At 40.4% G+C, this 25,552-nt stretch overlaps 2 protein-coding genes across 6 annotated transcripts in view; one reads left to right on the top strand and one right to left on the bottom strand.

Moving 5' to 3' along the window:
• SLC5A8 (solute carrier family 5 member 8) overlaps window positions 1-4,929 on the top strand; it is a 29,467-nt gene extending 24,538 nt beyond the window's left edge. The window contains exon 15 of the mRNA XM_074870855.1: window positions 1,123-4,929. Coding sequence (XP_074726956.1) covers window positions 1,123-1,254 — 132 coding nt within the window. The 3' untranslated portion in view covers window positions 1,255-4,929. The remainder of the gene's footprint in view (window positions 1-1,122) is intronic.
• Window positions 4,700-25,552, bottom strand: part of ANO4 (anoctamin 4) — a 220,123-nt gene continuing 199,270 nt past the window's right edge. For 4 of the 5 annotated variants that reach the window (XM_074870850.1, XM_074870852.1, XM_074870853.1 and 1 more), the window contains 8 exons: window positions 23,875-23,972; window positions 20,069-20,211; window positions 18,909-19,061; window positions 17,103-17,250; window positions 14,559-14,678; window positions 11,416-11,521; window positions 8,463-8,658; window positions 4,700-5,364 (listed from right to left, as the gene is read on the bottom strand). In XM_074870850.1, coding sequence (XP_074726951.1) covers window positions 8,467-8,658; window positions 11,416-11,521; window positions 14,559-14,678; window positions 17,103-17,250; window positions 18,909-19,061; window positions 20,069-20,211; window positions 23,875-23,972 — 960 coding nt within the window. In that variant the 3' untranslated portion in view covers window positions 4,700-5,364; window positions 8,463-8,466. The remainder of the gene's footprint in view (window positions 5,365-8,462; window positions 8,659-11,415; window positions 11,522-14,558; window positions 14,679-17,102; window positions 17,251-18,908; window positions 19,062-20,068; window positions 20,212-23,874; window positions 23,973-25,552) is intronic. The other variant, XM_074870851.1, reaches the window with a different exon arrangement.

The raw sequence follows: 25,552 nt of genomic DNA, 5'->3' as shown, positions 1-25,552 counted from the left end.
GATTTTTTTTCAACTTTGGCTGCTGTTTGAGAGAAAACATTTTTCGTCAGTGTATCTGTTTCCTAGCTCCCTCCCTAAGATATAAGAAAAGGAGAGGCATCAGGTAATAACATCCCTTAGAGAATGTAGAGGAAAGTTGTTTGTTTGTTTTTTTAATAAACTATAGATTGCTTTTCAATTAGTATCAACAGGATGCTGAACATTCAATCTCAGCTTTGTTTAGCACTTTTCGAGTGCTGCAGTATAGGCAATGATCATATGTTTGAGATGCTCCTGTTTGCAAAATGTTTTTCCTCTATGATGACATCTCCTTTTAGTATGATCTCATGTACTTCAGCTTCTGGATGTGAACACCAGGGAGACAAAGGGATTTTTACAATAGTATTGAAATGTTGTTTGCCCAGGACTGGAGACCAGTTATCCAGTTATTGTCATTCACTGTCTTTAATGGGCCAATATCTGTTTTCACTATCTGTGAATTTAATCCCTGAAGTCTTTTGAAAAAAAAAAAAACCCACCCACATAGAAGCTAATCTCCACAGCCATACTATTTTATGATCAGAATCAGAAACAAGTGTCTGCCTGGTTACAGAGCTAGGAGCTGGATAACAAGTGGTTGGCATCACAAATAATGCAGAAAGTTGTTGGGAAAAAAAATTCAGGGGGAGGTGAGCAGCTTCCTGCACATGAAAAGCTCAACATCTCATTATGTTTAACAGAGATGGAACATCAAAGCAATGATGCATGTTAATCTCTTCATGTCAAAGATGGGGCAAGGACCAAGGGTTGGGAGGCAATAGCAAGGACCTGGTGGTGACAGATTGCTAGACATGAAAACAGCAATTAGAAATTTGCACACCCAAAAATATGTTAGACACTTTGCAGCACAAGAACATTTTATGTGACAAGAACATTTTACACAACCAGTACCTTATGCAATAAGAAACTTTCCATGCCCCTGAAAAAATACCAGCTCCTGCCGTGAATAACTATTTATGTTCTGTCAGCAATTTTCCTGCAAGGCATCCTGTATGTCAGGCCTGACTCTGCTTGCATGCAGATCAAAGAGAGGAAGACTGTTTCTTCCACTTCACAGCCTGGATTTTGTCTTTTGTTTTTTAGCCAGAGAAAGTGGAAGTGTTGAACTGGACACCATTTACCACAGCAGCTGAAGGAACTGACAACCCAGCTTTCAGCCACATTGAAATGGATGTTGCCAGCAGTAAGAACAAAGTCAATGGCCTTCATATATGACATGGGCCATGTCAGCCCACGAGGACAGTTTTGTTCATGTAAAGCACTGTTGATGTTCCTGTGTCGGGTCAGTTACCAGCCCTGCTGGGGTCATGGGCAGGCATCTGCTGAGCTTCGTGGCACTGTCACCCTTGCATGACCTTGACATTAGTCAAGAAAGGAATCAGGTCTTTCTTGCACTTCCTCACTCTCTCTCCCTCTGGATCTTGGTGACAGGGCTTAAGGCAATGTTTCTATGTGAAATATTTGCCTGATTGAACATCCTGGAGAATATCTGCTTTTGATCTCAGTTCACTCTCAGAGTAAATTTTTTATTTGATAAGAGCACTGTTCCCCCAGACATGGCTGTTTTTCTGTTTTGTTTTTTTTTTTAATTTTTTCTTTTAAGGTGTTGAAAGTATGAAGAGATTAGGGCTGTGGGACCCTATCAGATTGCAAGAAACAGTGGGTCTTTTTTTAGTACAGGAGGTGTATTTATTGCCATCTGGTCCCTTTGTAAAACTGATCCTGAGAGTGTATTTGTTTTGCTGGTTTTGTCATATGTGCTTGGTTTTATTAAGCCACTTGTTCCCTTGTTACCTCTATCTCCTTCTCTCTGCTTACTGCTGGAAGCTACAAGAGTGTCTTTGGTGATGAGTAGAGGCAAAAGTCAGTAATATCCTTCCCTTCACATCCTGTGTCCCTCTTCTGCCCTGTCTTGCCCTTACAGAGCTGGTCCTCATGAAGGAAATCAATTATTTGGTCTTTTTATTCAATGCCATATAGCAGACCTACAGCAGTCTTCCACTTCATGCCCAGCATGCTGGCCTAGGACTGCTCTTGCACTGGGCTGGGCATAGCGCAGCAGAGATATTAATGCAGGAAGAGGGCCCTCTTTGCTGTACTGGGCAAGAGGGAATACTGTGTCTGCCACTGCTGTTATCTGTGGAGCTGTGAGCTGAAACCTCATGTAGCCATTTGTGTTCATGCAGTCCCTGTTGTCACTTGGGGCATTCATGTTCAAGGTTGGTCCAAGTCAGGCAAGAGCATGTTGTGTGTTTTGTCAGGCAGGTAGAGGCCAGTGTGCAATCCCCCAGGACGGGGAAGGGATCACAGAGGATCATTTGGTGAAGGCTTCTCCAGGGCTGCAGGGCATGGGATGGCTTATCCTCTGGCTGGGCTGCCAAGAAAAGCTGAACTTCATAGCCACTCCAAACCATGCATTGTACTGGTGGTTTGGGAGGGTGAAAGTCTCCATTGCTTCCTTCTCCTGTGTGCTTTCTGGTGCAGCAGGGAACAGTCTCTGACCCACTGTGCTGTTTTTGTACAGCAGACTTTTTGCTATGGCTCTATGTAGGTGTTTAAAACACCTCTATAGCAGCAGAATCAAGTTGGAAAATAAAAGCCATTGCAGGAGAGTTGAGCTGTGAAGCTTATAAGGAAGGCAGTCATGCTTGAGAATCAAAAGAAAAACTGACTGCGTGTCTTAAATGCTTTCTAGAAGTTATGCATTTGTGCCTGGTGCTGAGCTGCTGTAACTTGGCACATGACATAGTGCTAGTTTATCTACCTTGACTGGGGCCCTTTAGCATCTAAATCAATTTATTCTGTGCCCCTGTGACAGAGGGCCCTTGATGAGCTACTGCATAAGATGAACTGACAGGATCATAAAACATTAAGAAGAAAAAATGGGCTCCAAGGAGCAGATCTGTTCTAGAGGAGTACAGGCCAGACAGACACTGTATGGGTTGCCACCAGGGGCACGTTGCCATTGGCTAACCCAGTGCAAAACTACGTGATGGAGGCAGGTTTCCCCTTGGCCTCCTGAAGGACTGGTTTGCATGATCCAATGTAGCATTCAGGGCCAGCCCCTTATCTCCCATTCTGCTGCTGCAGCTCTGTGACCAGGTTAAGTGTCTAAAGCCACTGTGTGGAAGAGCGGTGAGCAAGCGGGATAGATCCCATGAGTTATGTCTTGTGTCCCTATACCTAAGGTATAGGTATCTGAGACAAAAAATAACATCCTCAATAAAGTCTTCTGAGATTCAGGACAGGGGTCTCTGTTCTGGGACTATCCTCGTCACTCAGACACTAGTCCACTGACTGAATGAGCTGGCTATGCTTCTTAAGTCTCACAAGTGCAGCTCATTCAGCCTTGTGCCTTGTCTTCATGACACAGAAAAAGATACTGCATTTTATGTTACAGAATAGTTCTTGAGCCTTGGAATATAATAGTTTTTACTTACCAGGTACTTTCAGCCCACAGATCTGAAAAAGGGTAAGTACTGGTATCTCCACGCTTCTGCAGAGTGCTGAATGGACTGGTGTGCCTCTGTGTGCCTGTGCTTTATGGCACAGAGTGAGCTGTGGACAGAGAGAACAGAGCTGTGTGACCGCTGGCATGGCTACAGCTCTCCCAACACAAATGCTGAACTCCCATCTGAGTGTGCTTTTAGGAAGGGTGACTGATCACTGCTGTGTTAAACAGCATCAGCGTGGTCTTCATTGCACCACTCTGCTGAGACTGCTGTTTGCACTTAATTGATACTGCCTTAAACTTTCTTGGATGATCTGTGACTTCTACCTGTTTTGTTCGTGGAGTGAAGACTAATCTTCATAGTTACCATAGTTTAAAAATGTAGCACTGCAGAGGGTTTTTCTCAGTGCTTTGAATTCACTTAGTTGTTTAAAACAGGGAAAACACATCAAAGACCAACTTATCTTCCCTTACTGCTTGCAGTCACTATTTGAGCACTGAGCAGTCATTTAACTCTAATTTTAGTATGAAGTGAAAGTTTGGGCCAGGTGATATTTATTGGTCCACAATCACAACATCGATATGAGTTTTCACTGGGGAGAATATCTTGCAGATACCCTATTTCTTTCTAACTAACCTCCCATGGTTGCTGCAGAGCTACAAAGTCGCTCTTTCTGCTTTACTTTTTTCTATATGCTTATTGTTTTAATTGGCATCACTACTTAAAGCAATTAATTAAGTTTGAATAATATTTTCTCTGGGATCATATACTGTCCTCTGCTAGTTGGACTGTCAGTCAGGGCCTTGTCTGTGTAAAGGCAGCAAGATAATTCTTGGTGTCTCCATCATACTTCTGCACCCTGATCCTTCATCTCTCCCAGCTAAAAGCTCACCTGACAAAGAAATGCAGGATGCTCAAAACTGATTAATTCTATGGGAGTGGGAGCACTCCACACTGTCCAAATTACATGCAGCATCTGGCAGGGTCAAGAGACAAAACAAGAAGGAACATTTAAAAAAGAACTAAAACCACAGCAGGAACAATATTGGACTATGTGAATACACAAAGGATCCATAGAGAGAGAGTAGTGACAGATTTTGGCCCTTTTTGGTCTGCATTTAAATTTGCTTCCACCTGACCGGTCTGTTTGCTTGCTGAACAAATAAGGTAACCAGAAAATAACTCATGAATGCCAAACAACAAATATCTCATATGCATAATTTATTTTAAAGTTTATTGCGTCACATTATACAAGCATTAAACATGGCTTTATGTTGATGATATTTTTTAAAGTGTGAAAACTTGACATTCTTCTCCATAGGATTTTTCTATTTACAAATAAACAATCTCTATATACTTTATATATATATATTATATATATGGTAAATAACATAAATCCCCTCAGAAAGATTTAAAATAAAAAAAGAACTGATTTGTAAACACGGTTTCTGTTGTATTATTTGGTGGCTTGAACACAGATGATGTTCTATACCTAGGATTTTTCTTTTGTCAAAGTATCCAGGTTGTTAATTTACATTTTTTATTCTAAGATCTGTAAAACCAACATGGGACAGAATGCAAAAAACGTAGCAAACAGGCTGAAAAACAGTCCCAATATACAATTTTGTTTTCCTTGGTTTTAAAAACTGGTGTGTAACTGCTCATGAAGTACATGCTTGCTGTCAAGAGTGGTCTACGGAGATCAATCCTATGCTGATTGCAAGATGATTTCACAGTAAATCCTTTGATGTGTGCTGTCCTGCTTGCTATGTGAAATGTCTGTGGCATGCATTGAGGTTGCATTTTTTCTCATTCCCTTGAAGGTAGTGCTCTTGTGGAGCTGGAATAAGTAAACAACATATAGGACGGTCACCTGGAGGTTTAAACAAAACCCATCATCAGATCAGAAGGAAGGGAATGGCATCAATTTGCTATCTAGAGACCATTAAAATCCCATTTATTATTATTAGCCTATTATTTGTATTATATTTTCCTAATTAATGAAATGAACAAAAAGCGGTCATCTTTTCTGAGTGTTCTGCTATATGGCTCTGAAGGACTCAAGGGAAATCTATTCACAGCAGACCAGCAGCGCAGAAACCTCAGTGGGTTGACTGGTCAACATCAAGTGACAGAATTGTGCTCAGGATCTGCCAGGGAGGTCAGAGCCCCTTTCAACATCATACTCAGCACAAGCTTGGTAAGCAGCCAACTCGTGTTCTCATTTAGAGCCCAACAGGACACAACTTCTAGCAATGTATGGTCATGAAAATTCATTATAATATAGCTATGTCAAAAACTATTCTCAAAAGCAATTATTATCTATTGTATTTCTGCTGCACTTTATTTGTTTTGGCACATTATATTGTGGTGTTCCTCTGGAGAGGAAGCCAGTTTATATTCTGCTAGGTTTCAGTTCAGTTCTCGGAAGTTACTGAGATCTATGTTGACAAAGCTATATCTTACCGTGGAGTTTGCAAAGGATCACACTCATATGGTTGACACCGATTTTATGCATGACTCATGTCTCACTTTACTACTTAGCAAACAGTTTCTAAGCTCTTGTCATCTGTTGTTTTAGCTATTAAACAGAGGGTATGCAAACTAATCCAATCGCTTATGTGAATTTGGTCTGAATGAGATTTTGCACAGCGATCCTGCTCGAGAGTCCCCAGACTGCAAGTGCACTACACACCTGTAGGTGGTGGATGGTAAATACTAACCCATCTGGCATGTGTGTATCGGAGGATGACATTGCCTAATCCCCACCCCCTATTTACAGAGACAGAAATACCCCCATTTCTCCATTGCCCACATGGGATGTGTCCACAGCTGCTGTAAGCGGAAGCAAAGATGAACAAGTTCACTCCCTCATTAGGCAGGAATACACCCCACTTGTGCTCCCCACTCAGTTTGGCACCATGTCAACAGAGAACAGATTAATCCTGAAATTCCTTCAGTGCTTATTTTGCCTCATGGGACTTTCAGGCTTGGGACAGAAGCACCTGATAAATGGGAGCTGTTGTGCCACTTATCCTCTTCATGTAGGATGATGGGTCATTACTGGAGGAGGTTCCTTGCTGTGAGGTGTAGGCAGGCAGTGGCTACAGAGAAAAGGGTGCATACATTTTCTTCCACCCCTCTCCTTCTTCAAGCCATATTATGTTTCATTAAAACTTCCCCCCCCGCCCCGCCCCGGAAATAGCACAGTTCTCTGTTGCAGTGGAAAGAAGTTAATAGATCTAATTTGGCAAGATGGGGTCCTGGTGCAAGTGGTCCTGATGTCTTGTGGAGCTTGAGGCATCCATCCATAGGGTCTTGCACTGTGTGGTCTGTCCAGAAGGGAAAATTCTAGCCCTTCTACCAAATGATTTCCCAGACAACTTGTAGAAACAACTTGCTGAATTTTCCTCCTTCTTAAATATCTTCAAAATAACAAGGTCACAATTCCTTAAGACTTCTGAGAAAACTGTAATTTCTATGGAGCTCCAGTTATTTGGAAAAAGGCTAGGGAAATGGATTAGCTCCAGTATTTTGTATCTAGCTCTATCATCTCCAGGACATAGGCTTGCTTCCACTTGGCTTCTTACAGTCTTGGCTTTTGAACTTCCTTCTTCATATTGTAGCTGATGATGCCACTGCATGTTCTGCAAGAACCGCAGTGTTATCACTTTGAGGCAAGAGGTGGTAGAGCTTTTGCAACACTCGGCATTTTGATTCATGTTGCTCCACCCAACACTTCTGCAGTCCTCAGACCTACAACTCCACTATTTGGGTTAATGATCTGGGAAATTTTTAATTTCTTAGAGTTAAAGAATTTGCAAAAGCATATAGACAGTGGCCCATTTCACCCAAATCTAATTCTCTAGCCTGTGTAGAATTGCTCTGCATGAAGGATTTCAAGCTATTTCATACTACAGTATGTTGTTTTATTTTTCCCCTCCCTCCTTTCATAGATAATGGAAGGATGAATAAAGTAAGTGTAGAGATCCCAGATGACTGTGTTCTTTTGCTCTGCTGACCTTGTTCATCTGTTGTTTTTTCTGTTTTATTTATATAAGTAAATAGATAGATCTTTAAGACACACTCTGGCTTCTGTTATGCATATCATACACCCTAATTCCTGACGAGGCCTCAATGTGATCTTGCAATACAAATTCATGGGCAGTTCTGGGCAAGATGCCCTAGCCTTATTTGTTTCCTTTAGAGACCAGACAGTCCTATAGCTGAAAAGGCACTGTTCAAATCTTTAGAACATATTACCAACATTTCACAGTATCATTTCTAAATAAATGACCCTACAGTTAGATACCTCTGGACACATTTATATGCTTGTCTATCTGTCAGCACTTTTGCACACCTAAATTTTTCAGCATTGGTAGACCAGTCGATTAGACTCATGATCAAGCATCTTCTAAAAAATACTTCAGTATTGTTGGGAGTAATGGAAATGGTCCACATTAACTCATGGTAAATGCAAGCTAACACAGCTTACTCCACTGTGGAAGAGGGCAGCTTTGCCATGCATGTGCTGCAGGTGGTGTCCACACACATCGACAAGTACTGCCATGTTGCCAATGCGCAGTCACTGGTTATGGAATAGCAACTTGGTCATGAGAAAGAGCCATAAGATCACTGAATTCTGTAAAGCACTGTAAGATATATAACTGCTTTGAAGTTCAGGGCCTTGGATTTAAGTCAGGGCCTGGGAGGTTCCTGGAAAGAGTGCAGAGTGTTAGGCATTGGTCTGATCTGCTCAGGCTGACATTAGCTCTGGAGAAGACTAAGCCTTGCAAGACCTCTCATTTCAAAAGGCTTATGACAATAAGCACCATATTAAACATGGGTGCACATGTGCTAAGTGCACACAACATTGACTGACTATTCCTTTCAGTGCACTCTCCACTGTAGAAAACCAGGAAATTTTTATAAACAGAATTCCTATCTTCTTTTAAGCAGTTTCTTCCTCACCCCATCATGGCCACTCATTGTGATAAGATTTTCCGTTCTTCTTCCTTTCCTTCCGCTCTTTCTGCAGACGTTCTAGTTCAGCTTCGTACATCATTTCCTGAATCAGGTACTTTTCCCTCCTCATCCGATCTCTGAGATCTTTTGGGAGATCTGGGATTAAGTAGGAAATCAGGTGCTTTATGCAAAAGACAAGGTGCTGTGAAAACAAAAAAGGGATGAAAAATTAAGATGTTAGGAAAGAAACAAGTACTTTCCATATCGTCTGAAAACCCTCTCCTTCCAATTCACAAAAAGATGCTGTGTTAGACTAAACCCATTACTAAACTTGAAGAAACCAAGCCATGATGTGTTTTCCCCTAAAAAACTCCAGGCCATCAGTGGAGTATGGATCACAGCAAAAGTTATGAGCAGCCAGGTTCAAATAAGGCCTCAGAACTGTTGTATGACCTATCTGTTCAAACCCCTGAGGTCATGATTTGCTGTAAGGTTGTTTGGGCAGGGCCTGGTATTAGTGGATTGCTCTGCAGGAAGAGAAGGATCGAATGATAGAGTACTTTCCTGTTGCCAGAAAACCCTTGCATGCATATTGGAACCAATGAATGCAAATGCAAAACAAAACATTTTTTCTTATACTGTGTCTCTCATCCAAAGACATATTCCCATTTACTAAACATTACAATTAAATACAAAGTAACTGATCCTTTGTCCCTCATGTTTTAGTCATGCCACGGCAAAGCTTGAGTGTGATGGGGGAGGATTACTTGAGTGTCCTTTTTTGTTTGATCAAAGATGCTTCTTGGAGATCTGCTCACTCCACTTCAGAGGAGGAGGAGGAGCAGAGAAACAGAAAAATCTTTCATCTCAGAAAGGACACTCATTCTAGATTGGAGAAATAAAGGTATTTCTTCTTCTCCAAGCAGGACTCTTCCTTTGAATGCCACTGAAAAGAGAATGTAATGTTTTCCCTTGTATTCTTCACTCATGAGAAATAAACCCACAATACTTTAATTGCTGGGGTTTTTTTCCAAACCTAAAAAAAGCCTCTTCTGTCAGTTTAGGCTGGACAAATAATTCCTTTTGCAGTGACAGGAAATGCATTTGTTTGTCTTTGAGGGAGGTCAAGACAGCCAAAATAACCACACCCACAGTGCCAAAAAGGTGTCTGAGTTTAGGCGGTTACTTAATTTATGAAAAAACCTACCTTGAATCACTTATCTCTTAGTTTAATCTTTTACTGTATTTGCTGTAGCAATCACAATACACCCATTAGTATTTTCCACAGAGAAAGACAGTCCTGGTTTCTGCTGCAATTACCTTTTTGATTTCGTAGGCATAGTTAAGGAAACAGTTTCCAGTGCCAATAAACAGAGGGGCCCCTGTTGAGGGAGACAGCTGTGAGCCAGCCTATGGCTTTGGTTGGGGCAAAGCAAAGTCATATCTCTTGTGCAAGTATTGGGCAGACACAGAAAACTATTCCACAGTGGGTCGCAAATTTGGCTGGGCACTGAGACTTGAGAAGGGCTGATTTTTCTTGCCTTAGTTATCTTTGCCCTTATGCCATGCTGCCTTTATGCCAAGTGTGTATCAAGAAGCAAGGGTGACCTGCCAAGGCCATTCTTGTAGTCCTTTTTTGAGACAGGTACCCTGTCTCTCAGTACTGACAGCTCAAGAAACGAAGAAGAGAAGCCCAGCAGCCCTCTATCAAATCTTTCTTTCTTTTTTCCTCTTAATGTTTCCCTGAGTGTGGCAGAGATGATGGAAGAGCCAATCTCCTTAGGACCAACCTCTAATGAGGCAGCCCAGTGTAGAGGAAGGAGAGAGACCAACCTGCAGTGCCATATTCCCGCTTCGTCTGGGAAGGGCTGAAAATGACAACCAGGGGGAATTCACTGCAGAGCCACCAAGACATCCCTACACAAGAAATAATCTAGTGGATGTTTCCCCTTCACCTTTCCTCTAATTCAAATGCTTCTGTGATCCAAAGAGGTGCTTCGAAAGCTCATTTCAGAATGAATTTCCACAGTACTGTGAGTCAGAAATGCAGTATGCACTCATGAACATTATGTCAATAATTTATGGTGATTACAGCTTCCGTATCTGTGTTGGATGTCCTGTTGCTATGATTTCAGAGCAGAGGATTGAGTAAAGAGTTTTTAAAAAACATTTGTTCCCTGTTGGCTTCTTCACAGTGTAAAAGGCATTTCAAACTGCTTGTGCTGGAGAGATGCTGAGCCCCTGGTTTCTGGCAGGGATATTCAGGCACCTGAAATTCAGGCTCAAGAGCCACATTTTGTTTTGTAAATGATGTCATCCTATTTAACTACCCTCCTGTCTGTCTTTTTCAAAATCAGCATGGGTATACCAGTCATGTTAAGTTGGTATTATCTTCTCTGGTTTGTCTTAAAGATTTCTGAGATCCTGACAGTAAGTACTAATATTATAAACATTGGCAAAGGTATTGAATCCTTTTCATCATCATCATCTTTGTGATGCTAATCATTCTGGGGAAATGAATGGTATTTAAAAAGTAGAGAAAAAAGCTAGATGTGTAAATATTGTAACTTAACCTATCTTCATTTTTCAGTTGTTCAGATTTCACCTTTTCTTCTCATGTTCCTTCACCCCTTCCTCACACACTGAGTCAGCATAAGGCTTTCCAGCCTAGACAAGTTATGAATGCCAGACCTCAGAAAGTAAATAAAAGCTTCATCTATTTCCCCTTTTTGCAAGCCAGTGTTACAGTTTTCAAAGCACTGCATTCCCCTTTTTGTTAGAACCCAAATACCTGTGACTGTTCAGAAAAAAGATCTGAGAATACGAAGCACAATATAAATAGCAGAAACTAACACAAAAGCTAAACAGCTGTCATCGTAGATCAGCCCGGCAAAAAAGCTTCAAAGGGAAATTTGTTTCATTTTGTTGTTTTTGTTTTGCCACCTGAACGGTCACTGACCTCAAATACAATAATGAAAGCCAACCGTGCTGCTAAGACATGCCAGAACTGCAGTGTGTAACCGTAGGGCACTGGGGAGTGAGGAGGGTCTCGGTAGTCCCTGTATCTGAAAGACAAGGAGAGGACAGTAGTTAGCAAGATCCTGCCCTGCTACCTGGGAGGAAGGCAAAACCAAAACCCAGCCGCTCTTGATCATTGCATTTTCTGCACCAAAATTATCTCAATTCAGACTGTACAAGTTACCCCAACACTGCTTGCTTCTTATGCTGGGCCTACACTAGTGTTTAATTTCAGATCAGGTGCATGCTTTTGAAGCAAGTGTCCAGATCACCTCTACCTGCCACGCTTTGGTTCACCCAGAAGGGTTTACTGTCAGATGAAGCCTAACAAGAGTCCACTTTGTGCTCCAGCTGCTAATGGAAATTTAGTGCAAAGGACCAGGCCAGTGACTGTATGAAGCAAAACTGCTGAAGCAAATACAGAGGATGTTGGGTGCTCAGCACCAGCAGTTTGGCCTACAGCATCTCCCTTCGTAGCACAATGCATGCCTTGCAGGCACCTCCTCAGAACATGGAGCAAGGTGGAATGCTCAGTTGTTTTGAGGGCCACTTTCTTCCCACTACAAGTTCATTTTAAAACCATAAATGTTCCAAATTTTGTCAGCCTGACAGCCCTCCCAAAATCCATGTACAACTGCCTTATGGGCTCCATCTGGCCTTCGGTCAATTAGCTGGCCATCCCTGGTGTATAGCATGGCTCATCCTGACTTTAGTGGAGCCAGAACGGCACCTCTTGGTGGCAAGGGCTGTGTAAGAAAGGGATGTAGTGTCTTGTCTCACTGAATGTTTCTTTAAAGACTTTAGATCTCAATAACATAACTATCTATTGGGAAAGCTGGATCCAGGAAGACTCCAAAATTACATTAACAAACCATTAATCTGTCTAAATCACACATTTTGGAGTCCATTTCTACTAGCAGTATGTCAATTCCAAAATACTATTTCAGAAACTTAATTTAAAAGTAGTGTAAAAATAATTTTTCTCCTTAACCTGTTTCCTAGATGGTACTGAAAACCCATTATAAAAAATATTGAAAATACCATAGTAAACAATACACTTAAGCTTGATTTCTAAGTTAGTTTCTTAAGAAAGTAACCTCAGGTGAGCAAAAGAAATAAACAGTTATTTCATCTCTATGATAACCTGTATTTCTTTGTGAAGGTTCACCTTCTTAGATAGCAGAGGGTGATACACAAAATTAAATAAATTGCATCTTGACATCTTAGTCAGCAACAAACACCTCTTAAATTGCTGCATCTCTAGTGCAAGTTCATAAAACTGAGGTGATCTTCCCTTCTGCAAGCAGCATTCTGACTTCATAGTTTAGGATGTTTTACAATATCTTAAGCATCCAGAAAACAGAAGTCCCCAGACCAAGTCCCAAGTCAGTAGAGTACGTCTCCTTTTTGTACTTGCTAGGAACCAAGCACTACATGTGAAGAAACGAGGATACCTTTTATAACCAACCAGAATAACATGGCACCATCTGGGTTCCAGATGAGCAGAAGTTAACTGAATATGGCCACTGTTTTTGTTCAGACAGACTGCCTTCCTGGAAAAATGCCTACACTATTGCACAGTAGAACATATTTCCTTACCTCATTATCAATATCTGGCTTGAAGTGCAATTAAAATGACTGATGTTTCAGCAGAATTCAGGTGGGTTAAGTAGCTGATAAACTCAGCTAAAGAAACTAGGATGTTAATTTTCTTTCAAGGGTATATGTACATAACAATTCAGTGTCCTCCAAAAGAACAGATTTATCTTCTGGAGATTTATGGCGCCAATTTTAATAGTGTTCTGTTTATGGGATACGGAGGGGACAACATTTTTTATTATGGGATTTCCACCATCGGCTTTAAGTAGCAGAAACCTCATGCTTGAAGTTGGGGAAGAAAGGAATTAAACAGGGGGAAGGGAATGACCAGAATTACAAAACATTATTAAATGGTGCTATGGCAAACAATATGGAATGGAGTATTCTCAAAGTTGTAATGCTCCACAGAAAATGCTGTGTATGGATTCAACATTGGGATGATTTTTCTTCCAAATAAGCTGCATCAGTCTTAAATATTAGTTAGTTAAACAAAACCACTAATGCTACCCCCTTCCCAGTTCATTATGCTATACCACTCAAGCTTCTTATTAATAAAAATGTCACAGTATCACAAAGTATCACTGACTTTTGCTGTATCACAGAGTATCTTTTGTTCTTTAGGCACTCATGAAAGGATATTTTAATTCTTCACAGTGAAAAATACTGGGTCTAAGTGTATCTGCAGCTACCAGGACTCATGCTTGTAAACCAATGTTGCAATAAAAAAATGCTAGCTGTATTTGTTGTTTGGTATTTTTGGTTGGGACCCCATTTAAGTCCTTTACATAGATCCTTGATGCTTTGGACCATTAAAATCAATCAGGTGCAAATCTGACATTACAGACTAGTCTAAGGCTGCTAGTTCTCCAATCTGTTGGCTGAGGACAAAGACATACAGATAATTAACTGCTCATTTTATTTTGATCCAAACCATAAGTGTATGATTATTACTAAGAATTACACCTGTAACAATGACATAGACATTCAACAATTAGGAAGTGCTGGATTTGAGGTTTCATAAAGGTAGCTTAGGACAGACCCTGTTTATGCCTGGCAGACCTCTAAAATAACTCAGTGTGGTCATTTCTGTGCAACCTTGACTTCCCTGTGCACGTGCTAGGATGTAATCTGATTACAGTTCCATCTCACTGGTACCTAAGTAATCAGTCGCCTATTATTGGCCCTTTGATACCACATTTCTACATGATGATTGTGTCTGATTCAAGTCATGACACCACAGAAATCCTGCACTTGGAACACCTGCCAGCTATCCACTTTTCAGCCTCTCCTGTACCTAAGGAAGGAATCATGCAGGTAACAGCATGGTAGTACCATAAGTGCCATAAGCATGTCCCTGAATAGCACAGTTAATTCTTTCCATTACTGTTTTTTAAGTTCTGAAAAATAGTGCCAACCCCAAATTTATCATGATGCTTCTCCCCTGCAATGTCTTAAAGCAGAGAGGTATTTTGATCAGATACTTACCTGCAATATTTTAATGGTGAACCAGAGAATTCACTTCCATTTGATGTTGGCTCTGAACGGTTTTCAAAGTCAGACACCAGAAATACTGATAAACTGGCATTAACATAGCCAACCATACACCTAGAGGGGAAAAAATCCTGTAGTCAGGACACAGCAAGGTTTTCCCATTAACTGTTGTACTCAGGAGGATGTTCTCTGGGTTTCATGAAATCCACAGTATAACTGTGATGCTTATTAATATTTGAAAGGGATGTTGGGGCAATATAAAAGAAATACTCAGGTAGGTCAGATGGACAATAATAGCGAAGAAATGGTAGATTTCTATGGGAGAAGAAATGGTGAAGACCGGCACTAGTTACTTTTCAAAAGAAAAGTCACCTAAAAGGTGACAAAACAGAGGTAGAGAAAATAATGAGTAGCACTAGGAAGATAATAAGAATATTCCCACTGTTAACCTCATGGTACTAGCACAAAGGGATATTAAGTCAGATGAAAAGACAATACATTTAAAACAGCTTTTATACAAAATGTCCAGTTAATCAGAGGAACTCAGTACTAAAAGATCCCAGAGTGGCTGAGCACAGTTTGAAGGGTCAGGCACAGTTTGGAGAACACTGAGTAGGAGAAAGTACGTCTCCTGAAAAAGGGCTGTGGGAGTCACTAGAAGGCTCAAGTTTGGTGTTAATAAAGCTGAGGAGAGATATGGCAAGTGTATTGTGCTGTTCACTCTGTGCTGCCTAAGCACAGGTAAGTCTAGGCACACTGCTCAACTTGGTGCAGAGTATATTGCACAGTAAGGGTTTGTTTCTTTGTGTTTTAAACTATGGATTTTACAGTCTTTGAGAAATTACATTTAAACACCATCTGGCTTTGTCTCAAAATCTCCATACTGACTGGATTTGGAACTTAATTTAATTACAATATTTTTCTAGTATCACTGGGTGTTATATGGATCTAATACCTACAGATGTTTTTTTGAAAGAATAAAGCACCTCTCATTTAAGTTATTCAATATCAGATTTTTTGACTCCTTAATTTGAAAAAATTCAATATTCCTGTAGATTTTTGAATAGCTTCCTGCTTTTGTAACAGTACTTACTAATAGCAATATCCAGAATGCTGACATAAATAGTTTTTATCCAAAGTTGGCTCCTTCAAAGGATTACTATCTGGTGGTTTCATCTAGAAATTCACTCAGAAAAGTAGCAGAAGTGTGAAAGCACTATACAAGGTTTGTGAAAAGATGATGAGCTTCCCCAGTGAGCCAAGCTACTTCCCCTATGCAGAAGTAGTTTCAAAGCCAGTGAATCTTATTTGAGGCTTCCTAAAAATAAAATTTCTGAAGGTGTTGTTTTTTCATGCATGGTAGTCCTGAGAAAATCAATAGCAAGGAAAGTTGCTGACAGTGCCTCAATGTCCTATGGATCTTCATAATGGCACAAGCACAGGCACATGCTCAGGAACGACTGGCACCAGACTAAATACTTTACCCATGAAGGGACTTTAACTCTTCATGAAAATAAACAGAACATTTCCTCTGACACTGACTAAAATGCCAACTCCTTGCAGGACAGCAAGTTAGCAGCACTGTTAATCAGGAGCTGCCACACCAGCTGCCCTTCTTCCATCAGTATGATTAAACAGTATTGACAACCAAAAGATGGCAAAAAGCAGCAACAGAAGAACTCGCCTTCTGTAGCAGGAAATAAAAATCAATCTGCCATATGTCTAATAGCAGAATGTAAGCTATCTGTCACTGTCTACTGTTTAGCTTGGGTTTCTTTGAACAGTAGGATCCTTGCTAATGGAGCTGCTAGGAGATCATTTGCAAACTGTGTCTATTTGTGTTCAGCTCTATTCAGTGACCTTTCCCAAGTCCAGCAGCCTAGATTTTAAAAGTTGCCATGTAGCAGCTATACTCATACTTGCCGGTAGTGTGCACACACTAATATAATCTCACTGTTTAGCAACACTGAAAGAAAATCCACTTAGGCAGTGGAGATTCAGTTCACAAATGTCTCCTGAAAGATTTAATCTAAGGAGTCTAGTTTTAGAAGAAAAACAAATTACTTTGCTCTGTAAGTATATCTTGATTTATTAGTTGGGAATTGCTTCCTCTTGTTAGACACTACTTTTTTTGAGCAATACATGCTGAATACTCCATCAGGAAAAAAAGCCTACTGAATAAGTTTAAAATGCTCATTAAATCTGTAACTGATAAATATCAGCATTGCTTCAGAATGAAAAGAGGCTTATATCCATGTACACCAGCTGTGAAGTGCAACTTGTGCAGCATACTTTTACACACATCAAATCTCTGTAACAGCTCTGCCACGTTTTCCTTGAATTGTCATAAAATACAGCCACTCAGCAACCCCTTCTGTGAATATGCAAAGCATCAATATCTATGGCTGATATCTGTTACTTCAGCACAAACAATAAATTTGTGTTCGTGGAATCAGAACATACACAGAGAATACTGCTGTATCTATTCAAGTAGTAAGTGATTTTCATATGCATTTGTTTTCTCAAAGAAAAGCTTACTTCTGTCCAGCTTCTCCTTGGCCAGCACAAGGTCCATATTTGTAAGCATAAACAAGGCGAGGGATGAAATCTGATGTCACAGCTATAACAAATGCGTTTGTGATAACAGAAAGAATTCCAATGCCTTCCAGGATCCCGTACCAGATTCCTGTTCAACAAAGAGAGTATATTAGCTCCAGGAAAAACAAGAATCAAAGTGCCTGAGATACTGCATGCTCTGAAGCAGTTGTCTCCACCACTCAAGGTTTTTTTATGTAGTTTCTATCTGAGAGTCACCAAGTAAAAATAATTTTTTCTTATTGAACAACAGGACCTCTGTTCCCACTGGGTGGGAATTTTGTTTATCCTTCAAATAATCTCAAGGAAGCCACAAAAATGCTCATGGAGGCCTTGGCTCCACCAAGCCTCATAACCAGGTTTTAAGAAATGCTGTAAACCTCCCTGCTTATGATGACAGCTGTCCAGCCTCTCAGGAGGGTCTGCCAGGGTAGCCAGGAATACATGCAATCCATAATCTGCCTGTCACAGGGGTCTCGTGTGTAACTCGTGCACAGCTGGTCAGCATGTACCCATCGGCATCAAAATCTTCGTGGCATGCTAATGTTACACAATGACACAAAGTCCCTAGGCATCACCTGGGCTTTTTGGCCCATCCTCAACCATCTGACAGATCTTGTGGTACAGGCGCACAGCAACTCTGGTCATGAGGGCCATCACTAAGAACCATACCAAAGAAAGGTTAGACATAACATTGGTTTTAACAAGGCATCAAGCTGTCCCTTAAAACTTTGCTGAATAGGGAGCGAATACAACTTATTTTGAGAAATCACACCTGAACTGGCCTGAAAAAAAAAGTATATTTTTCTGTGCTTTTATTATTTATGTTTTTTCAGGAATTATGTCTACAGTGTACACTGTGTACTGGCTGATGTCCAGGTTTGTACCTAAACTCATAGATCCACACTGTTCACATACAAAGCTTTATTCAGACACAGATTTTAGGTACATGGTAGATCATTCTTAGAGCACAAAGCCTGGACTTCTGCTATATCATGGTGTAGGCTACTGTTTTTTGCAATGCAGATGGGCAGTGAGGTATCCTATTTACCCCTGCAAAGACACCAGGGATTCAGTGTTGAGCAGATGACTGTTTTACAGAGTTGTTCCTAAAGGTGTTCTGCTTTTGCACACTGCAAGGACAGAAGAGATTTATAGTCAAAACATGTTCGGAGAGCCCTTGCAGCAGTGGGTGGCTGAGTGACCTCAAAGTTATGTGAACCCTGTGTTTAGCAATGTAGGTGTGCCTTACTGAGAGCAAGTTGTCTCTTGGGATCTAGACCCACTCTGTCTGACCCACCTAGTGGGCATAGCCCCTGAGTCACAGGGAAGCTTGGTTTTATATTTGGTAAATATAAAACACACAGGGCCCTTACAGAATGGTGGCTGCTTTAACTTGACTTTCACGTTTCAGCTACTCTGTCTGGTTATTATAGTTGAACTGAGCAGCAGCATGTGTTCACACAGTGTGTCTGCCACAAGGAAAAACATGCAGAGAACACTGATCACTTTATTAAAACATCTTGGCTGTTAAGTCACCCAGAAAATAATTAAAAGACATTTTACAATATAGACTATTAATTGCATAAGTAGATTGGCATCAGATACTTGAACTTGAAGGAACAATCAAATTGTGTGTTGTTAATAGGGAAGGTGACTGAAAATACCTTAATGTGCTCTTACTTGAAGTGGTCAATGCTCTGCCTTAAAAATAACACATACACAGAAACACACATGCAAATAGCTCACCTATATCTTTGGCTCTTGAAGCTAAAGGTCTTCTCCACTGGGTAACAAATTTGTATGCATCAAGCCGAATTTCAATAATATTGTTAAGTAAGGCCAGAAGCGGTGCCAGTGGAAAAGCTGCCACAAAAATGGTTGTGAAACCAAACTGAAGAACTAGGAAAAAAAAGGAAAGATCACAGTATAACTGATAAAATCTAATCCCAACGTCTAAGATACCAAATAATATATGCATACAAATATTATGTATAAATTTACAAAAATTTCTTATTATGCCGTACCATACAATAGACTAGTGACACTTGTGCAGCAATTCCTTGCCAAAAGTTCAGAGCAAGGACGACAAGAACAAATGCACATCTGTCCCTGGGATGGACAGCAACATCTAGATTTTGTAATTTGGAGTGAAGTTTAGAGGTGGACAAGCTACTTTTAGAAAGGGACATTTTTACTCCAGCAACAACTAGGATCTCTCAATTACCTGCAAAGATTAGGGCTTGAATACATTGCTTTTTATTGTACAGATGGGCAGAAGTTTGAAACTTTACGTAAGTTTCTAGAGGCAGATTTTCAGACTGTGAAATTTCCCATTAATTTGAAAAGAATTGTATGAGGGAGAAAAGAGAAAAACAATCATGATACATGCAGTTCAGTCACATAGGGCAAAAGTTCTTGTTCTTTAACATTTCTTTGAGCAGTTATCCTCTCCTCTGCTCTGGATAGAGCAATGCCTTTTGGCAGCAAGCTACTTTGTAAATGTGAGGTAGTAAATGATGGTGAATTTTAAACATAAACAAGCATGCAGGTCTGTACCACGCAGCTTAAAAATAAAAGCCCAAGGGAACATCCTTTAGTAAATAACAGCAAAGTTCCTCAGATATGTATGCAGGTGAAGACGTGGGCTCTGGTTTAGAAAATGGCCTTCCCTACCCAAAGCCAGAATGATCATGGATGTGAAGTTAGCAAAACAGCACCTACGTTGGTTTGTTTTGGTTCTTACAAGCTCACTCTCATTCCTAACCTGACCTGTGAGAACAAAAATGATTTTGCAGCCTCTTTAGCTTCATACAGCAATAATTAAAAGAATACACCAGCATACAACAACAAAAAAGCCTCAAAATTAAAATGTAGTGAAAGAGAATGAACAAAGGTCAGTGCCATACTCATTTCTAGGTATTCATCAAAGAGTCCATAAGCATTCATAGGCTGCAGATTGTAGTCCTTTTCCCACTGTGGGAAGCTTGTTTTTCTCTGTGTGCCATACTCCTGTCGCAGTTTTCTCCTGGTCCACCAGTTTTGAATTAGCCTACATTTTCAAATAAATTAAAGAAACAAGGTAAATAATATTAGTGGCTATTTAGCACAAAATTGGAAGACGCTAGGTGTGCACAACATACCTTGCAAAATTAATTTCCCAATGCATAGGAAAATAGAGCATTAGTAATACCTGTGGCTGATGACATGGCATAATAGGTATGAAAATAGATACAGCTGATGGGCTGTAATCCAAACCTAGATGTTGTTAAAATGGTGGAGGGATTTTGACATATTTTTACTAGTTATTTACCTTCTCTTTCTCCACACACAATGGCAAATCACTTCAGTGTCTGTTTATATGGCAGAATGTAATGCTGTGTGGAGATAGTTGAGCTCTAATTGAGAATCAGTAAATAGAGTGCTAATGCTGCTTGATCCCTTCCTGTGTGCAAGCCAGCACCTCTACATGGCTCTACAGTGTGCAGGGTAACCATCCCTGAGCAATCCTGGAAGGGAAAAAGCAACCTTGAATGGTGTCTGCAGCTAAACATTGGCAGAAAGAAGTGTGTGGACTACTGACAACATGTGGTGGCCAAGAGGTGGATGACTGACATGAGAGCTAACTCCATCTCAAGAAATGGGGGAGTGATACTGGACTTCAGAGGGAAGGTACTGTTCCTGAAGAAATGCATGTGTAGGGGCACCGTGGGAGGCACTGAGCCCGAAGAGAAATGACTGTTCACATCTGAAATAAACACCTTTGCCTCTCCAGGTCAAGTTGTTGCACTGGTTTGACCAACAAAGGACACAAGTTACAGTTAGTATAGGGAGAAAAAAAAAAAAAAAAAAAAAAAAAAGACAAGAGATTTTCTCCAAAGTTATTTTGGCCCCTTTGTCTCAGCAAGACAGAAGGTGATAGCTCACCCAAATAATTCAGTCCTTTCCCTGACTGTGCTTCGCTTCTTGCCTTCAAAGTGGTCTGGTCTGGTCTGCGAATGGTAGGCAAACAGCTTCTGGATTTGGATACAGGTTTGGCCAACTGGTTTTCTTAAAGCTTAGAGATAATTTTTCCATTCAGGCCATTTAGCAGAGAGGTTATAGCTTTTCCTGTCTTCCTAAAGAAGTATAGGTGCAACTGAGTGCAGGGCATTAAAATCTATAGAGTTTAGAAGTGCAAGAAAAAAATTTAAAAGCACAAGCATGAACTTCAAGCCAAAGTACAAGAAACTATTAAAATATTTGGGTTTAGCAGCTTGCAGCCAGCCACTAGTGTATAAAAAGCCTAAAAAGGCCTTTCTTGTGAATGACCATGGTTATGACTGATGGACTGTGGAACAGTTAAGGGCACATCTTTGCAGTCCACATCACCCTTTGAGACTTTGCCTCTCATGTTCTGCCCATGAGAGGGCTGAGAACTGGATTTCTGCAAAGGCAGCTGAGGAGTGAGGTGGGTGGGAGACCAATATGCTGAGATAGATCCCAGTTAACTTCTTCCTTTGTGAGAGGGGAAACCCATAAGCAGTGTTACTAAATATCTAATACTTCTAGTGAAATTCGCAGGTGTCATTTTCTGATTTATGTGTGAGCAAAATGTGAGCAAGGCAATGTTATGTGGTTTTAATACGGGTGTATGTGCTTCCCAGAAAAACATCAACTTGAAATTGCAGTTTTCCACCTCCAAATGAAGCAATAATTTATACTTTGTTTCTTAGTTATTGCAAATGTATCTATGCAGGAGAGGAGAACTGATGCACACTTTCAGAGGTCTCGAGGTGATGTTTGTATGAAGCAGAAGCACCACCGTAACATGCCAGTATTTGTATTAAAAATGTAACCACTAAACAATCAATGCTCTAGCACATACCCTAGGGCCTCTCTCTGATATCTTTGAAACCTAGGTTTTAAATCACAGACAGAAATTTCAGAAGAGAAGCCAATGTCACATACATCAGTAAGAAACGTGATGGCAGGCACTGTGATTCCTGTCACCAAGGAACACTCAGTGGTACTTCTGACTTGCCCTGCATGTCTCTGGTCCCTGTGGGAGCACACGCCTGCATCAGAGCTGGGCTGTCACCCTGAAATGGTGCAAAAAAACACTCTCCAAAACATGCTGCTGGTGCTCCTCTCCTAGGGCTGTCTTACGGGGAAATATTCTCTGCTATCAGCTTTGGCACCACACAGTGCTGGTTCTGCCTGGGTCCTAGCAGGTGGTAGCCAGCACACAGGCAGAGGTGCAGTGATGCTGTACTACAGACTATAGGATTGCCTTCAAATCCTCCGGCCATCTACATGGTGATGGTTCCAATCATGCTCTTAGCAGAAATGATCATGTTTTTTTTCACACAAAAAGGAAATGCACTTGCCTGCAGCATTTCAGGGCTGGAAGGTGGACTGAAAGGTCTGGAGAGCAAATACATCTCTCATCAGAATAAGTTGAAGCATCTCACGTTGTTGTGACTGTGTGTTTTGAGTTGTGATTTTTGTTGTGACTCTAAAGTGAAGAGACTGACTTCATCCGAAGCAGATAATTCCTATTAAATCACTTGTTCTTAAACAACCTCCTCCTATCTCCTTCAGTCACCTTCTTTAATCCCCTTCTGTGCTCTTTATTAGGTTTCGAAATCCCTATTAATAGGCAGCAAAAAGTTCTAATGAAAACTGACAAAAGAGGAAGAGAGCAGAAAGAGAAGGATCAATACTACTGCTGCTGTTCCCTCCTCTCCACCCCAGCTAATTCCTCCATCCCTAACAGCTGCAAAATCCTGGCAAGCAGCGCTAGGCACAAACCCGGGAAGACAGAGAGCGAGCTTTGAGTACCTTGATTGCCAATTACTCAGTGCATTTAAATCATTTACTTCCATTCTCATTACAACTAGATGTGATCAGCACTAAGGCTGCCTGAAACCGCTTCTCCAAACACGTTTCTGCAGTTCAGGGACCAAACTGCACAGCTCTGCTGTGGATCCTGCAGTGAAGCAAATCCCTCTGAACTTTGCAAGGGCAAACTTTCTGACAATGTCAGCTCTCTCTTACATTTTCACACTTGCTAATTTCCCTTGATGACCTGCCACACTGTCTCTAGCATCAGCTGTCTATATTAATGATATTAAACATGCTCATTAAAATAAGAAATGAATCAATAGGAAATGAATAATTGTCAACCTTTTTAGTCAGGGCACATCCATAATACCCTGAAGATCACTGGGGAACTTGTCAATATACCAGTCAGTAAATTTTTCTATCTCTGAGACTGTATATGCCAGCAGTGCATTTTTTCCAACTCATACGTGCCCTTTCAGGCACCTTTTATCACCCAGCAAGGAGAAATCCAATTTAGAACTTACTGGAATAGCTAAAAAATGATACATATAATATTTCCTGTGTAAGGAATACAGTGGTCTTACAGTTATTTTTAAGGAGTTTTAAAACACAGAATGCAATTTAATTAAACCAAGTACTTCCCAACTATTATTTATTTGTTAATATTTATATTACACTTTCACTTTTGCAAACTATGTCCAATGTGAGAAAAACCCCAAACATCATCTATCTCTATATGTCTGGAAATCTGTCTTAAGAGTTCTGTATCCTAGGGGGGATTTTCTATTGTAATGACTACTGTAACTTGCTTTTATGTAACTGCTCATAAGGAAATCATAAACAATATTCTTCTGTGATCTACAGAAGCATAGGCATTATATTTACTTACGGGTAGCCCAGTTCCATGAAATTATTCCAGGTCTGCTTTAACACCATTATAATACCCATTTGCATACAAAGATCAATAAGGCATCCACTAGGGTGGCACTACAGAAAAAAAGGAACAAAAGGTTATACAGAAATAATGCTGAGTTTTAAAGCATTTCTTAAAGACTAGAAATGGATATTACATATTTTACTTAAAGGACATTAAATGCCATCATCTTTATTGTCTTTAAAAAATATAAACTCATGGGAACACATGAGACTGAACCATACCATCAGCCTTTTAAGCCTACCGTCTAAATCTCTGCAGAGGTCAGAATCAGCTGAAACCAATGCAGTTTTCACATCAGTGCTTCTAATATGTTGTCCAACTGTGGGTGGGACAGAGGCAAAACCTACCAAGTTTCTCCAGTGATTTCAATAGTTTTTGGGGAGGCTGACTGTGCATCAAGCCAAAGAATGAAGAGAAAATTCCTCCTGGCTGCACAGGCAAACAGTTTATGCCTAGGCGATAGACCTAATACTGATTATTAAGTACTATTTAATGTATATGACTGAGTGGACCATGCAAAGGTATTCTCTTCTTGAAGAACTAAAAATTTCTGTCAAACAACAGTTCCTAGTGTCTCTTGCTGAGTGCTTGCTTGCTTTAGCAGTGGCTCCAGACCTTGAAGAAGTGGTATCGCTTTGGGGAGATTTGCTCAGGTAGTACAAATTTAGGTAATTCCACAATATTTCACCTAGTATTGGAAGAAACTGAAAAGCAGAAAAAGCTTTCTGCCCTCAAACAGCACAAATGACTTTGCAGATCCAAACAGTGGAATTCAAGCTGTATTGTTAAATCCCAGGTACTATGGATAAGTTGAACAGATCACTGTCATAGAAGTGTAACTATTTCTCTTTAACTTTTAGGGAGAAAAATTAGTTATGACCTGTAACAAAATGTGATATGAATTTTTTACGCATATTGCATTATACAGTGCTCATAACCTGGGTTCTTGCTGAGGTTTCTGTTGACCTCATTCAGCTTCTCTTTAGATTATCAGGGTGGCAGATAATATCTTTTTACTTTTAAAAATTAAATTCTCTGGCATTATTATTAAATCATCATCCTTCTGTTTTTAGGAATCAGTCCTGCAAGCCAATATAACCTGAGAGAGGTAGGTGCAGTATTAATGAAGTAGCAGTGATGTTACAACCATAACATCACTAATATATGAATTGTGGTCTGAATATGCCCATGGACACTGGACTAGACAATATCATGTTATTAAATGTCTTGGACTTGGCTTCATCCAACAGGTGAAGAGAGGGCTATTGGAGGGATATCTGGGCATTATATTCTAAATTATGTTCCTAATAAGACCTAGCACGGATATGGTCAATAGTCAAGACTTCTCAAAACAGACTTTTCTTTTATTATTAGACCTTTTTTCCTTTGAGAAAAGCAAAACAGTAGGGACTACTAATAGTAGCTTCTACCAGTAACTGACCCAACATGTAACACCTCACTGTCGCACTTTCCTCCCAAACCTGGTTCTTCCTTTCTCCCATCTCTGCTCCTGCAGAGGGGTGAGGTTCTTTCTGTGTTCTCAGATCCCTCTGTGAGGTGATTCAGCCCAGTAATTCATCAGAAAACTAATTCAGCCAGAAAAAGGAAGAGTTTCCTGGTGATACAGGGA

The sequence above is a fragment of the Strix uralensis genome, chromosome 5 (genome assembly GCF_047716275.1).
Source record: "Strix uralensis isolate ZFMK-TIS-50842 chromosome 5, bStrUra1, whole genome shotgun sequence".
Taxonomy (NCBI): Eukaryota; Metazoa; Chordata; class Aves; order Strigiformes; family Strigidae; genus Strix; species Strix uralensis.
This window is presented reverse-complemented; position numbering and strand designations above follow the sequence as displayed.